At 37.9% G+C, this 15,142-nt stretch overlaps 1 protein-coding gene across 1 annotated transcript in view; it reads right to left on the reverse strand.

Moving 5' to 3' along the window:
* LOC119796312 (dynein heavy chain domain-containing protein 1) overlaps positions 1-15,142 on the reverse strand; it is a 32,560-nt gene continuing 17,418 nt past the window's right edge. Inside the window, exons 23-47 of the mRNA XM_038304812.1 lie at positions 14,942-15,089; positions 14,559-14,838; positions 12,984-14,475; positions 12,478-12,583; positions 12,175-12,289; positions 11,885-12,071; positions 11,315-11,417; positions 11,004-11,132; positions 10,025-10,216; positions 9,472-9,891; positions 8,704-9,115; positions 7,976-8,074; positions 7,712-7,888; positions 7,111-7,289; positions 5,878-6,888; positions 4,717-4,891; positions 4,544-4,618; positions 4,166-4,391; positions 3,917-4,008; positions 3,693-3,842; positions 2,735-3,354; positions 1,038-1,430; positions 698-779; positions 533-592; positions 1-126 (exon numbers count right to left, since the gene is read on the reverse strand). Of these exons, the coding sequence (XP_038160740.1) occupies positions 555-592; positions 698-779; positions 1,038-1,430; positions 2,735-3,354; positions 3,693-3,842; positions 3,917-4,008; positions 4,166-4,391; positions 4,544-4,618; positions 4,717-4,891; positions 5,878-6,888; positions 7,111-7,289; positions 7,712-7,888; positions 7,976-8,074; positions 8,704-9,115; positions 9,472-9,891; positions 10,025-10,216; positions 11,004-11,132; positions 11,315-11,417; positions 11,885-12,071; positions 12,175-12,289; positions 12,478-12,583; positions 12,984-14,475; positions 14,559-14,838; positions 14,942-15,089 (6,901 nt within the window). The 3' untranslated portion in view covers positions 1-126; positions 533-554. The remainder of the gene's footprint in view (positions 127-532; positions 593-697; positions 780-1,037; positions 1,431-2,734; positions 3,355-3,692; positions 3,843-3,916; positions 4,009-4,165; positions 4,392-4,543; positions 4,619-4,716; positions 4,892-5,877; positions 6,889-7,110; positions 7,290-7,711; positions 7,889-7,975; positions 8,075-8,703; positions 9,116-9,471; positions 9,892-10,024; positions 10,217-11,003; positions 11,133-11,314; positions 11,418-11,884; positions 12,072-12,174; positions 12,290-12,477; positions 12,584-12,983; positions 14,476-14,558; positions 14,839-14,941; positions 15,090-15,142) is intronic.

A 15,142-nucleotide genomic window follows, 5' to 3' on the forward strand; every position in this document is an offset into this window, starting at 1 on the left:
GGCTCAGATAGCAGAGGAGCCACCTTGTGAAGAGGATCCTGCGCCAGCGACGCTCTCATGACATCACTGATGTGGTACTGAGGTAAAGACAACAGGCGGAGACGCAGCCAAGTGGAGCGACGGATTCTGAGCACCAAAGAAAAAAGGCAGGTGGGAGATGAGTAAAGGGATAGATTCGATCGGAGACAAATAAAGCCATTTGAAGTCGAACAAAGTGTTCATATTACTTGAAAATTTTATTATTTCAATGAATTTAATAACTGTGGTGTTAAGGGAAAATGTTGAGATTTCAAAATTAAAAATTTTCAAATGCATCTCAATTCAGCTCCTTTGTGTCAATACTTTTTTCAACAATCCTTCACTGGGTTGTTGAAACAACAGTTGCATATCTTGTGGGATATGGATCCATTAACTAATTCAGAAACTTTCAAGTTTCAAGTCTTTCCACAAAATTTGCATTCCATTTAGACAACAAACCTTTATGTAAAGCAGGGCATTTGGAAAAGAACAAGATTGGATTTTTTCTTCATACCTGCAGCATTGTTGCAGTGGGGCTAAAATTGAAGGTTCATCTTTTGAGTGACGCCCAAATCTGCAGCAGAAGCAATTCTCATAAAACAGACACTGTATATCAAATTCAAATAAAGACATTTTCAACAGCCTTTTAAAACCTAATAAAATCTGCTGATATACTCACGCCCTCCCATTGTCGAGATGCAACAGGAAAGTATTGTTGCCAAACTTCTCAAAAGTTTCATAATGATGCCGGTCCATGTTACCTAGAAGAAGAAAAAAGAATTCCAAGTCTCTTCTTTAATACATAAATTTTACAAAATGCATAAATGTATGCATAATTTCATAAAATTCACAAATCAACAGAAACTCCAAGTTGTAGCATAAGAATTTTAATGAAACCCTCATTTAAGACATGCATCAGTTTACAAAGGTCAGTTTCATCAATATCCAGCAGACGTATGATAGCTTAACTCTGGGTTAGAAGCTGCTCAGAAGAGTCACAGTGTGCTCACTAATCTCACCCTTCTCAAACTACACAAAGCTGTACTGAGTATGGCATGGAGAGGAACCTTTGTGATGATGTTGACATCACTCAGTTCCAATGTTTCACTCTCACACTCTTCATTCAGATAGAGAGGACAGTTGTAGACTGGTAAATGAGGATCTGTTTCTGCAGCTCGAAGATTGACTATATCTGTTAAATATGAGTTTTCACAAATCGAATCACGAGGTGCATCGTTTGTGGTCCTGACTTGAGCCTTGACACAAACAACCGGCATTGAAAATGGCTCAGGGGAGTCAGCTTCCTGTAGGGCTCCTCTCTCTGAGTCCCACGATGCTCCTATCAGCTGCAGGCCACATAAACACAGGGCATCTGGAGGAGGCAAGGCAAGGCTGGTGCTCTCAGACAAAACCTGGGGATACAAAAATAATAAAAGTTACAGCAATTATTTACCCTATTATTGTAGTAGAAAATCCAGGATTTTTAATAAAGCAGTAGTTTAGGATTTTTCAAAGTGGGATTCTGTTCAAAGGCTGCAGATAATATTTTCCCGGCAGTAGATTCAGAAGAAAGCGCTCTCCAAACTCCTGCTTGATTATTTTATCTTAATGTTGTTCAATCATAGAACCAATTACCTGTGAAAATCAGTTGAAAATGAAAGTTAACAGAAAAAAAATTTGGTCGCAGAAGTATCCACACCCACTACAACTGATGTGATCTTTTTGCTTTGTATAGTACCTCCTCCCACTAGAGGAGATTTTTAAGAAGCATGGCATGTCTTACCACGTCTACGCGGATGATTGTCAAATTTACATGCCTATTGCCAAGAAGTATTTTAAATTTGATAAACAGATCAATGGCGGTTTAAAATCAGGTTTTTATCATCTTCCTCTTTTATGCCAAGTAAAGCTATTTTTTATCTTTTAATCTTTTTGACCAAGTCGTGCATGCTGGACTACTGCAATGCACTTTATTCGGGCATTAGCCACAAAGCACTGCGGCACGCCTTTTAACAGGCAATGAAAAAACGTAAACACATCAACCCAATCCTTGCGTCTTTACACTGACTCCCTATTAAGTTTAGAATTCATTTTAACATATTGTTGTTTGTTTTGGCACCTCAGTACATTGTAGACCTCATCCAAATTTACCGTCCCCTGCTTGCTGTGAGGCCTGAGGGCCAGCTTCAGCTTGTGACTCCTATGATGCATTGGAAAATCAGGGGGGACAGAGCGTTCTCCGTAGTCGGCCCTAAGCTGTGCAATGCTCTGCCCCTCGATATGCGTAATGCTCCCCACAGTAGAGTGTTTTAAATCTCGTCTTAAGACTCACTCTTAGTCTCTGGCTTTTAGCACTGTGTAAGTTGTGTGGTCTCCTGTGGCTTTGTATCTATTTTATTGTATTAAACAGTTTTATTTATATTTATTGTTTTATATCTACCTTGTGGTGTGCAAAGCACTTTGGAAAAGTTTTGTCGTTTAAATGTGCTATATAAATAAAGTGCTATGGATTGGAGAAATACTGTATCCTCTCTATTCAATACCTCTTTTTGGTGACAATTATTCGTTGGAGCTAGGCCCGGTCCTAAATAGATTTATACTAAGTGAAGATGCCACAGGAGTAATCAATATCTTCAAACCTTTCACAAGAAACTCAGTTTAAAAATCCTTAATGAAAAAGCAATTAGGTGACTTTGGAAAAGTTTCTATACCTAACCTGAAATTGTAGAATTATATCACTGATGTATTTGTAATTTTTTCGAGCAGCCTCTTGCATTAATGCCAGCAGAAAGTGTCTTGGCCTTTTAAAAGCTGCTAGTCGATAAGCACCAGCTGGATCTGAAGCAGTGCAGTGACCAAGATACGCACTGAGCAGCTCTGCCCTCTTCTCCAACCGAGACAAGTCAGTGAGCCATAACAGGGAGGGGGAGGATGACTTGTACTGAATAGGCTGCAGGAGATGTGAGAGGAGCAAGGCTACCAAATCAGTGAGATCATCCCATTCAGCCTGGAGGAAGTCACGAAGGGGACTGCAAGAAGAAGCTCCCATGTCTCTAATCTTTCCATCTTCCTTGTGAGTGAGGTAAATCTTCAGATCCTGTAGTCTCTCTCTTGCTTTATTGTAGGCTGGCAGAGTGACAGGTGGTTCATGTTTAGGGCTGATACTCCCAGCTGTTATTAAAGGTGTTTGTGAGCCCTGAAGGAGTAGGTTTAAATTGTTGCTATTTATTTTGGCTACTTCAGAGGCGACATCTGCACCAAATCCGAGCATAACGGGATTACTGACAGATAAATCCCGGAAATGTTGTTCCACAACTTGCATTAGCGCTGATAAATCTAAGAAAGAAAGAAAAGAACATTTTGTTAGTGCTGAGCATACTTTACAGTACATAATTACACTAAAATGCTCCATAATTTGAATACATTTGCATCACAATGCATAATGCAAAAAAAATACAACAAATTAAAAAACATGTTTCACTTTCTCTTCATATCATATGCACTGGTCTATCTCATAAATTGTAATATAATGCAGTGAACTGTAAAGATGTAACCGAAAAATTAAACCAACTGTTTAAAGGGTCTGAATAGAGTGTAAGACACATAAATGTATTCAGTTTGTCAAAGCATTTCAGGGACTGTGGACCCAGCCTTAGAAAGAGTAAAATAGTTACCATAGCTACCACAAATGCTGATCAAATCTGAGGAGATGAATGGTCCACTGTCTGAGAGGGCTGACTCTGTAGCAAAACAACACTTGGCAACACTTTCCACCACCTCTGAATCTGCAGAATCTGATATATGGCCGCCATGAACAATACTGGCTGGAAATACAAGTGAAACATGATTAAACAGCGCACCCAATTAGTAAGACTGATTTGTTTTTATAATATCTTACCAGCTATGTAATGCAGGGCTTTAGATTTATCATGGCACTGACTGGCAATGGAAAAATATGCATCTAATAAAGTAAGGAGGTCCTCTTGAGTCCTTCAAGAGAGATTAGAAAATCTCAATGTATACAAACAGATGTATCCAGATATTCAGATGGACACATAAGGAAGATGAAGAAAAAAAAGTCTGGACACAAAATAACACACTTAAACTCAAAATGTTTGCAGTTTTTTTACAACTATCTGTAACTTACCAGTGATACAATGTTCCAAAGCTTAAACCTTTATAAGTTTGCCTCTGTACCAGAACTGAATGGAAGATAGCGCAGCGGAGAAGTACTTCCTTGTTGTCTTCTGACAAATCGGGACATGACTGAGCCTGACTGACTGAAAACACCTGCTGGAAGGAGCAATGTATCTCCTCCTTCAGATCCCAGGGAGAGTCACAGCAAAGTGGCAAGGCACACATTCTCACTACAGCTATGAAAAACAAAGAAATCATCAACACAATTCCAGTCATCATAAAAAAAAACAAAAAAAACAGTGTTTTAATAAAACAGTAGAAAACATCCTGCTGAGTCATGTTGCAGTCATGATGGTCTGAACATCATGGCTAAATTGTAAATACCTACCTGGTATAGATTTAGCTGCATTTTCTCGATTGACAAGCCATAATCGAAAGCATGGATGAATCAGGCCTTTATTCGCTGGAAGGTGTGGAAATGTGTAATTAGCAAAATAAAATGAGCAACTAAGGTTTTGCAACAATTAATTAAATAGGTTTTGGAGGTGCAAACAACGTTACTTTTTAAGGAAGTTGTCAGCTGGCTGAGGCACAACACCACTTCATCGTCCCAGTTATCCAAAAGATGACAGTTGTTCAAAACCAGCCACTGACCTTCATTAATGGCTTTGTCCAGCTTAGAAAAGACCAGCTCTTTATCACAATGGTCTCCCAACGAAATTACTTTTACCTGGACCTAAAATATGTTACAGGAAGATGAAGTGAAGAAGAGAAAAATGGAGCACTAACAGCCCCTTACATTTTCATAAGCCAACACAAAACACCACAAAAAGGAAAACTAAATACATGGTTTTCAAACACATTCATGTATAAAAATCTTTAAAATCTGGTATGTTTTACTCTTATCTGCTTTAATATAATACAGATAACATGAAACAAGCCATGAAAAACAAGTTTTTTCAAACTAAGCAAAGTTTAAGAAGGGACACCTTTTTTAAACAATTTTCAAAACTTTAAAGTTCTTATGGAGGACTGTTCAACTCATCTATTAAGAATCGGGTATTCACCAAAAACTGGCATGTTGGGCAACTAAGAGACAATAAGATTCAGGAGGAGCTGCAATGATCTACAGCTCAGGTGGGAGAATCTGTTGACATAGCTATTAAAGATGGAATCTAGAAATCTTATTGAGGAAAAGTAGAAGAAAGCAACTGTTGTCATATGAATGTAAAACGGACTTTAGTCAAATGATAGTAAAACATTACTTTTTAGAATGTGTGCAAATGGATGCAGAAAACTAGACAACAGCCTACACTTTAAAACAAAATGATGATTTAAATTAATCCAGAGCTACAGTGGAATATTATCTCTGTTCTGAAAAGTCAAATCAGTTGTTAATTGCTGTTGTATCTCAACCAGGCTCTAGATTCAAACAGCTTGTAGAGACATTATATAAAAGATAAGCACCAAAAGAAGGCTCTACAAAGTATGGAATTAGAAGGTTTAAAAAAATAGCATGGCTAAATTTCATGTTTGTTTTATTTTTCGCAATATGGGAAATTTTATGTTTATCTACCATAAAAACAATCATCATAAACTACATATATTATTCTGTGAGGTGTCACATAAACATATGAGAAAAAATAAGTAAAACAAATATTTCAAAAAGTCTGATATATTACTTAATCTAATATAAATAAAAACTGTAAACATTTCAATTACCTTATTCATTCCGTCTTTCTGGGCCAGCTCATATATAAAACGAAGAGGATCAATTCGTGGCTGCATATCTCTGTCTGAGGTAGGTACTGTAAGAATAATGGGTCCATCAATTCTTGCCAAACAGTTTGAAAGGACGTCTGGATTCACTGTTGTTTTTGCAGTAAAGCAAAGTGAGCAGGTATTTATAAAGTCTTCTAGTTCCTCTAAGCATTCTGGGCGCATGGTTTTCCATAAGATAGCCCTCTGCAGCATCGACAGGTGAGAGTAAGAGCAACAAGGAACATTTCCTACTATGGTAGAGGAAGTCAAATATAGGTATTCCTGCCACTGTGTGGGAGAGGCAGAGAGAGAATCTATCAATCCGTTGAAACAGGGAATCCTTTCCAACAGTAGCAGCTCAGAGTGAACATTTGGGGGTATCCAGTTAGGCAGGTCTGCTGAGGAACGAGCAGTTTCACACACGATGACTGAAGTTGCTATTTCAGCAGCGTTCTGCTCTATACCTTTAAGACCTCTAAGGAAGACCAACTTTTCCGCCTCGGAGCAAAGCTGATTGAACTCAAGCACTGTAAGAGACACCAACAGCTTCAACACAGCAACATGTCTTTTAAAGAGACACGGCGTGTACTGTATGAGTAGCTGGTGTACCATTGTGTTTATCATCTCTGGTAAAATACTCTCTGGTGCTTCTCCAGTTGTGTATGACACTAAACACCTGCCCTTTACACTGAAAGGCGCTTGTATCACTTGCATGAAATTTTGCAGTGAAAAGAAATATGCAGGAGAAAGCTGGGACACCGCCTGCAGCGCCTGGTAGAGGGCAACAGCAAACTTCATTAACTGACGAGGGGAGGCTAGCAGGGATTCATGGTAATCCAGCTCTTCTCTCAGCTGCTCTTTCTCTGCAAGTATTTTCTTCATTTCTAATTGACAAGCAGCCAAACGAGGAAGAGAATCCGAATCTTTGAATAGCAAGCTGTCAGTACGCAGGATATAGTCCATCAGTTCTTCCTATGAGAAAAATAATAGCCATGTATTAATGTTACTGTCTTTCTATTTCTAAAGTTTCAAATTTAATGGTAGACTGGAAACACATTAAAGCTCAACCTCTGAAAATATTTGTCCTAATAAACCCACAACACAAACTGATTGATGAAGGAAAATGTCTTTTAAATCTTCTAAAAAGTATGGCACAGAAAAAAAGATTCAAATACAACAGTGTGCTGAAGTCACCTCTGCTGAGGCCAGTTTTGCCTGCAGAGACTGATTGTAATTCTGGGATCGAGTGTGTCGAATCAGCAGCTCTCTACACTCAGACTGCAACAGCTGTGTCAGCATCAGCTCCTGGATTTCTTCTGAGCTGAGAGAGAGGTCAACCACAAGTACTTGAGCCAAGATGGACGGATCGATCTCTGGGGAACAAGGGTAAATGAAACATTGAGTCATTACTTTCAAATGTGCAGTGAGAGGTCATCACCACAAAGTCATCCTGTTTTCTGCACAGATTCTACGTCCGGACCTCTTTATGATTTCATTCCAGGTTTTTCTTATATCAAAAAATGCATTACAAGTAATAATATGCATTGAACATCACATTTTGACATAATGTGACAAAATGTGATAAAGTTCCAGAGTTATTAATACTTTTGGAAGGCACTTTTTACTAATGCAGAGCAGATATTATGGATAAATTAGCTCTCAGTTTGTTCTTCTTATAGAAATTAGCTAGCAATTAAAACAAATGCCTGAACTTTCAGTACAGTATTACAACATTAGAAAAAAAAAATGTATGTGGATAATATTAGATGAGAAAATTGTAGCAGATCTCCTTTACCACTGCTAAGAAGTCTAACAGGCAGAGGGGTGCTGAGGAAGAGGCAGAAATCAGGATGAACGGGCTGAAGAGGCTGCTGTGGGCCATGAAAGCACTGTTGTCTAGGATGCACCAATTTTGCAAGAAACTCCAGACTAGATTTTGCACGTTCCGCATGAGTTACTAGTACTTTCCATCCTTAAAAAGAGAAAATATTTACATGAGTATATGACTGATAAAAGCTCTTTAATATTTAAATAATAGTTACCTTATTTGGTAATTTACCTTTTACAGCAGCAAGATCCAGCTTGTCAAGGAGCTGCAGATCATCTGCACTCAGAACCATCTCAAACCCAATCTCTTCCTCAAACTTTGCTTTTGTACCTGTACAGAAGGTACATAAGATATACTGATTCTAGCACATCCTAGACTTGTACAAGACATAATACCATCATGCAAATTATTTAATTTCAGGCTTTATTAAGGACACAGTGTGGTCATTAGTAAGCACTGATATCATTGTAGTACCACAAGCTCCAATGTACCAACATAAAGCAGTTATCGGCTTTGAAGTTACATCAAAGTGCAGCAGTGTGTTATAGTGACCCAGTAAAGTCTAGACTAAAACCAATCAAGTGAATGTGGCAAGGCTTTAAAGCTGATGTTCAGAGAAGCTCTGTAACATCATATCTAACTGATATTGATCTATCCTGCAAACAGCATTTGGCAAAGACTTCAGTCACTAAAAGACTAAAGCAGGTAGAATCAAAACCCAAAACACTTGTTTTTTATAACTTTACAACTATTTACTCAGGGCACTGAATTCTAAGCATGATACATTATTTTGATTTGCATGTACAAACATTTAAAAATCCTCTTTGTTGTACTGTCATACTTCTAATTTTATCCAAGCAAATTAAATATAATCTCAATACCCTAATGTTTCCTGGCTCAGTGTTGTTGCTTGTATTTGGTCTGTTCAAGATGAAACGCTTGCGACTGTGAGGATGTACCTGTAGTGCAGCTCATTTCTGAATGTTGCTCCACATCTGCCAGAAGAGCCCAGCGGTTAACACAGGCCTCTTTATGGCCCCATAGCAACAGCTTAACCAGAAGTCTGGTTGACAGACTGTCCTCAAGCTGCCATTCGTTTATCCCTAAAATCCATGCAAGAGGCAGCTGAAGCCTCTCACTCACAGTGATGGGAAATCCAGGAGATGGAGAAATGGATTCTCTGCCTACGTCAATAAACAGCAAGCTCCTGAGGTCCTTTGGGTTTATATCGATACTTCCAGTGCGGCAAAGTTCCTGCCACTTGCTTAGTAGTTCTGACCGTAAAGCAGCCCCAAATGGACCCAAATAGGAGATGGTGGCTGCAAGAATAAGGGCATCACCAGGTATGTTCTGACCACACAACTCTGTCTCCTAAGGTACAACAGAGGAAAAATTCATTACCAAATGAGGCGTTATTAAAACCTACAAGCCTCCTTAATTATCCAATGAATGAATTTGGCCATCAAACAAACTGTATTATAATAAAGAGATAAGAAAAAAGAGAAGGGTATTTATTTTCAAAGGAAGATTTTACTTAATTAGGAGAAAGATATACACTGCCAACAGTAAAGAAATTTTTTAACTAATGTCTGAAAAAGAAAAAAAACAATCTGGAAGGAGACTAATAGGTTTTCACTGCACTATAAATACAATATAAAATCTAGGAAACATTATTTTATGGAAATTGTGTAAAAAAACATGATTGTCCTGTGCAGGTTTATTATTACCTGAAACGCAGTTTTCCATGTTTGGATATGCATCTCTACCTGCATAGCACATGCAGTAGCTTCATCTTCTTGGTCCTGAGCTTTATACAGCTGAGGCATCAGGAGCTCGAGCTCATTTCTAATTTTCCGAAGCCGAAGCTCAGTGTCCTCTAAACGCTGGATGGCCTTCTTCTTTTGCCGCGCCAACAAGAGCTGCTGATGTCGTGCCTTTTCAGCCTCATCCTCTAACTGTTGTTTGTCCGACTTGTTCCGTTCTACATGGCAGTACTCGTATACAGCCTGGACCCATCTGCACAGGGACTCACAGGCCTCACTGGCCTCTCGGACGGACTCTGGTAAAAACTCAGGACTTTGAACTATCTGTCCAAGCTGTTGCACCTGCTCATTTGTCAAACTTGAGCGATCAAAGAATTCCAGCTCCTAGGAAATAAAAGACATTTTTTAACCAAAGCAGCTCTTACATTAATTTGACGAAGATGAATAAGCACACAACATCTGAGTTCTCTCTCTGGCAGTGAACGCGTTCACAGGATGGCACTTTTTCTTCACACACCTGAAAAAAGTCGGGCTGTCCGAGGAGTTGCTTGGCACTCTCCCAGCCTGCTGGACGGTTAAACATCAAACAAACAGCATTCATGACCTTCACCACCACGTCAGGTGGATCCCTGTAATGTCGGACCTCCTCCAGATCACTCTGATTCAGGCATTTCGCAATCTTTAGGCCTGAGAGGAAAACTGATTTTATCTTGTAAAACAAAGCAAAAAGATAAATGTAAACATTGACCAAATGGCTTTACACATACTAGATGTTCAGAAATAATCTACAAACCACTTCCTTTACAAACACAAGTTAACATTTTAAGGTAACATTAGCAAACATCACTTTGTGTTTTACTGTACAAAAGTTTTTTATTTTTATTTTATTACTTTTTTTCACAATGTCATCACACAATTTCATATAGGTTTCTTTGGTCCCTGTTCAATTCAAATTGTCAATATGAGCTCAAAAAACAAAAAGTATTCCATAGTAGAATTACATTCCATATCCATATTCCATATTTTTTATTGCAAACAGTCAGTTTTACATTATAAAAACTTCTAAAATGTAAACTATTGATTTTATTTATGTGCAAATGATGAAGGCATAGAAGCCCAGCTCAATTGATATAGCAGGAAAGTACAGTGTTTGTTAGATTTGTAGCCAAACCAAGGTTCCTCTGGAGGAGCCACAGACATCCACAGCCCAGGTAAATTTGTGGCAGGACAGCCAGTGACTGTTCACTTAATAAAATGGTCTTTATAGATATGTGGCAGAAAGGCATTGATGTACAGTAAGATGGCCATAAGACTTCCTAATTAAAGTTTTTCACAAACCATGTAGGGGGCACACTGGTCAGAAGTCTACTTTTTCGTAAATAAAAGCTGCAGCAAATGTTGGTTCTACAAAGTATAGAAACAGCTAGTCTGAATGAATATGCAAACCGGACACTTCAGCTCTTTGTGTGTGAAAATGTTCAAATTGTAAAACTTACCATATTTTGAGACTGTACAATCTGATCTGCCAGATGATTCATTTTTCTCTCCCCAACAGCCAATTTCTTAACAGCTATGTCAAGCTGACCCTTCTTCTCTTCCATAATTCCCATGATTTCTTCCATCATCTTTGTAAAAGAGAAACCAAAAAAATCTCTGGTATATAATTATAACTAGTTAATCCTAGAGACTAACACATCAGTTGATTACTGTTATACAGTTATTTAAAACAAACATCTTAAATATTGTAATGACAGATGACAAACCCTGTACTCTTAGAATGACGGTATGTGAAATTGCTCTCAAATACCTGCTGTGATTTATCAACCTGTTCTTGAAGTTGTACTAGACGTTTTTTACACCGTTCAGATGCGGTCCTCACAGCATCCAAATGAGTTAGAGCTGTGGTAATCCTAAAAGATAGAGTTGTTTTAATCCCAATAAAAATTTTTATGTTTTAATCCAGAAAGACCATATTCAACATACTGATCTCTATTAATCAAAAAACACAGCCTGTCATCAATGTTATATTTTTAAAAATAGACAATAACTGGTGTAACTTCTGCAACTTTAGAGATATCGATGGCTCAAATGATTATATCCTAATCTTTAGTGACACAGTGATAACACAACAGATATAGACTGGTTTCTCAAAACAGCATCTCATTTCTGAGAGGACCTTATTACTTAAATGAACGGCAAAGTAATGGAATACTAGGGAGGGGTAATCAGAGTAAATGGGATTTAAATTCAGAAACAAATAGAAGCCAGTAACTTTTGGAAATTGCTAAATGGGTATATTAATATCAGATATCTGCAAATGTAGAGCTTTTGTTTTTAAAAACACTGCAAAGGGTTAGAATGATGATTTATCAGTCACCTGCTGTGTTTGTTTTTCCACTGGTTATACAGTTTGCTGCAAAGAGAGCCAAAGCAGGTGATAAACTCAAGATAAGTCGAAGGGCCGAATGGTTCATATCCTAGAAACACGGAAGCATGCCGACATGCAGACTGATGGATTCCTCTAATGGCCACAGATAAGCTTCTCACGGAACAATCTTTGGTCGCTTTTTAAAAAAACAAACAAAAAAAAAGAATTAAACTTTTACTCGAAACAAACAATTGAAAACAAAATATGTTGTATAGATGAATTTAGATGATAGGGCTCACTTTTATTAGGACACATTCTGAGACACTTCACAGCTACTTCTGCCAAAGACTGACTAGACCATGGCTGATAAACTTCCACACAGCAGCTGAGCTTCAGGGCTTTGGACAGCTGGACCTAAAAAGGAAAATAAAATGTGCAAAAATATATATATTATTACAGAACATACAAATTGTTTTAAGCTTAAAGTTTTTTTGATAATTGCACATGCATTAAAAACAGTAGAGCCAACATTTGTATGCTTATGGTCATCAGAAATTATAGTTAATTTCCCAAACATATTACCATTATATAAAGTCACTTACACTCCAATCATGTGTTTCTTTATTTGCAGTTATGTCACTTTGTACTATTTGAGCAAAAGGCATCAACAGGAACACATGGACATTTTTATATTCTTCACCCAAAGACCTTTGGAACACAGAGTAACAGATTACTCAGAGTTTACATGTCATATACAAACCACTAAATTTTGAAGTTTAATTTCATGTTTTCACCATAACTATACTAGAGTAGTTTAAGAAAAATAACTTATCAATTCTAAAAGAGGATCATAATAAAACAATGTGCTGGAAGCAGGAAAAAGGAATAATTGTTACAATTTAATCAATTAGAGCAAGGGAGACAAAATGCAATCCTCATGTGCCGTGTTCAACAGAGGAGCAACTGTAGTTTGAAATGCTATAGGTATCGGAATATAGTGAGGGTACCTATTTTGCCCATAAAGCCATGATTGGTGTATTTATGGGTGCTACACTGAATGATAACAAATTGTTTTGCAAAATGACTAAATCCTAAATGTTTCACTTACTTTTCATTTATCCAACTTTCTTGTAGGTATTTCCTTTGGTGTTTCAGCGAAGTCACTTTGAAAACATGGTTACCCAAGCTTTCTTCTCTGTAAAGCAATGGGAATGCCTTCTGGGCCATAACCATCAGTAATTCTTCTCTCACAGAGGGACTGATGTTTTCATGGACCAGAATGACGACATTCACTCTGTCCACATTGGTTTTAGTCCTGTCTTCTTTTAAGATTTCATGGAACTCAGACTCATTATCAGAATGTAATTCTAATAACTGATAACCTGCGATGTGGGCAGCTAAACGTACAGCAGTCTTACGCCCTGTTCTCCTGCCTGATCTAATCAACACTCCATGACCTCCGGGTAGGAGTAAAGCCCTGAAGATGTGAAGTAGCTGACTCATCCCTTGTCTGTGCACAATGTATCTGCTTGATATGTTGAAGACACCACTGACTTTTCTATCTAAGAATTCATGCAGCTTTTGCTGTAGTACATCAATCTCTTGCTGCTGATACAAGCATATATCTTTAATGTTTTCTGGTTGTCTTACATATTTCGAGGCCTCAAAGAACTCAGGAGCAAACACAAGTCTAGGAATGTCTGTCTCTATCTGCCTATCTAATCGTACTGTGCGACTTTCTGGGTTTGCTTCCTCTCTGGAAAAATCTCTAGATAAAATCTCCGCTTGAACTTTTTGACTATCGGACCATTCAGCTGGAATCATCCCTTGATGTCGACTTTTAGCATCATAATTGTGATCCTTTGAATGAGAAGTACATTTAGGTTCCACAGGTTGATCATCTTCAACTTTCAGGGTGTTCACATGAGTTTTTTCAATAAAGTGGCATCCATAATGGGTTGCTGCTGTCTTGCCAACAAGGGACAGAAAAACATTCATTTCGTCCTCTGAGCAGAGCCTATCACTGAAGGTACGCATGCACTCATGCATCCAGAGATGTATTATGTTAAGAACTGCTGCTGAAGCAGTTGATGGGGATGAATAAGAGCTCGGAAGCAAGTTTTTGTCTTCATGGGTTTCTGTGCTTAAGATGTTGTGCTTCCACAGGTACATCCCTGAAAACACCTTCTGAATGTCATGATGAGAAAACAAAAAGAATGGTCTCTCTGCACTGGGCTGAAATTTTTCACAAACAGCATCATAAAGATTTTTTGTTGCAGTGATGATACAGTTTGACATTTCCTCTGCACTACAAGTAAGTGGTATTTTTCCAAGCCATATTTTTAGCCTTGGAGAATAGAAAGAAAAAATAGTATCTTCAGAAAGGCTTGGGAGCACAAAGATGGAGAAAAGTCGTGAGAGTCGTAAAGATATTCCATGACTCCCGGGATCACCCAGTCTGGAGATATCAGCCGTAGTCAAATAGTTGACGGCTCCTGAACTTAGAGACTCAAAGGAGTAGGAGTCAAATGTCAGAATCTCTCCCTTTGACATACTTTGACGTAGTGTCTCCAAAACTGTTGATGTTTTACCGAAGACATCTTTCATAAAATAAAACATAAATTAATTTCAAAAGATTTTGATCCATGAAATGTCATATACAAATTATTCTACTTTTACTTACCACAGGGGGCTTCATGCAAATCATCCACTAATAGAAGCAGACTTTGCAGTTTTTGTACTGAACACTTATTATCTTTACTGTTCTTCTGACTGCCAATATTTTTCATTATGATATGCAGGTCTCTGCGGCTTAGGAGTGGACCTGCTGTAAGTTTAACTGAGGGCTGATCAAAACTTAAGCTGTTGCTCAGAGTGGTTCTCCCAGAACCTGGCTCCCCTGCAAGAAACACTGGCTGGTTTGCCTTCAGCATTAAGTTAAGAAGATGCCGGTATGTCCCCAGCTGTGTCAACAGAAAAATTTTTTGAATAGTTTGAAAAGTTGTAGGTTAGAATTTGCATGTTTCATTCATTTTTACAATTATTAAGTTAATTTAATGAACTAACCTTTGGAGTGATAAAATCTGAACTGGAACACATTTTACCATTGTTGGCAATAAAGTGTTCAAATAAACTGTGTTCATTTGGAACTTGTATTTTGTACCTGGAACCAACCAGTACTTGGCGGGCTAACACGTTAAATTGTGGCCAATACCTGAAAAAGAAAAAAAATAGGAAGGTTTAAAATAATACAAATTAGAAGAGATG

Source organism: Cyprinodon tularosa, unplaced genomic scaffold, assembly GCF_016077235.1.
Source record: "Cyprinodon tularosa strain WSP-4 unplaced genomic scaffold, ASM1607723v1 ctg542, whole genome shotgun sequence".
Lineage (NCBI taxonomy): Eukaryota > Metazoa > Chordata > Actinopteri > Cyprinodontiformes > Cyprinodontidae > Cyprinodon > Cyprinodon tularosa.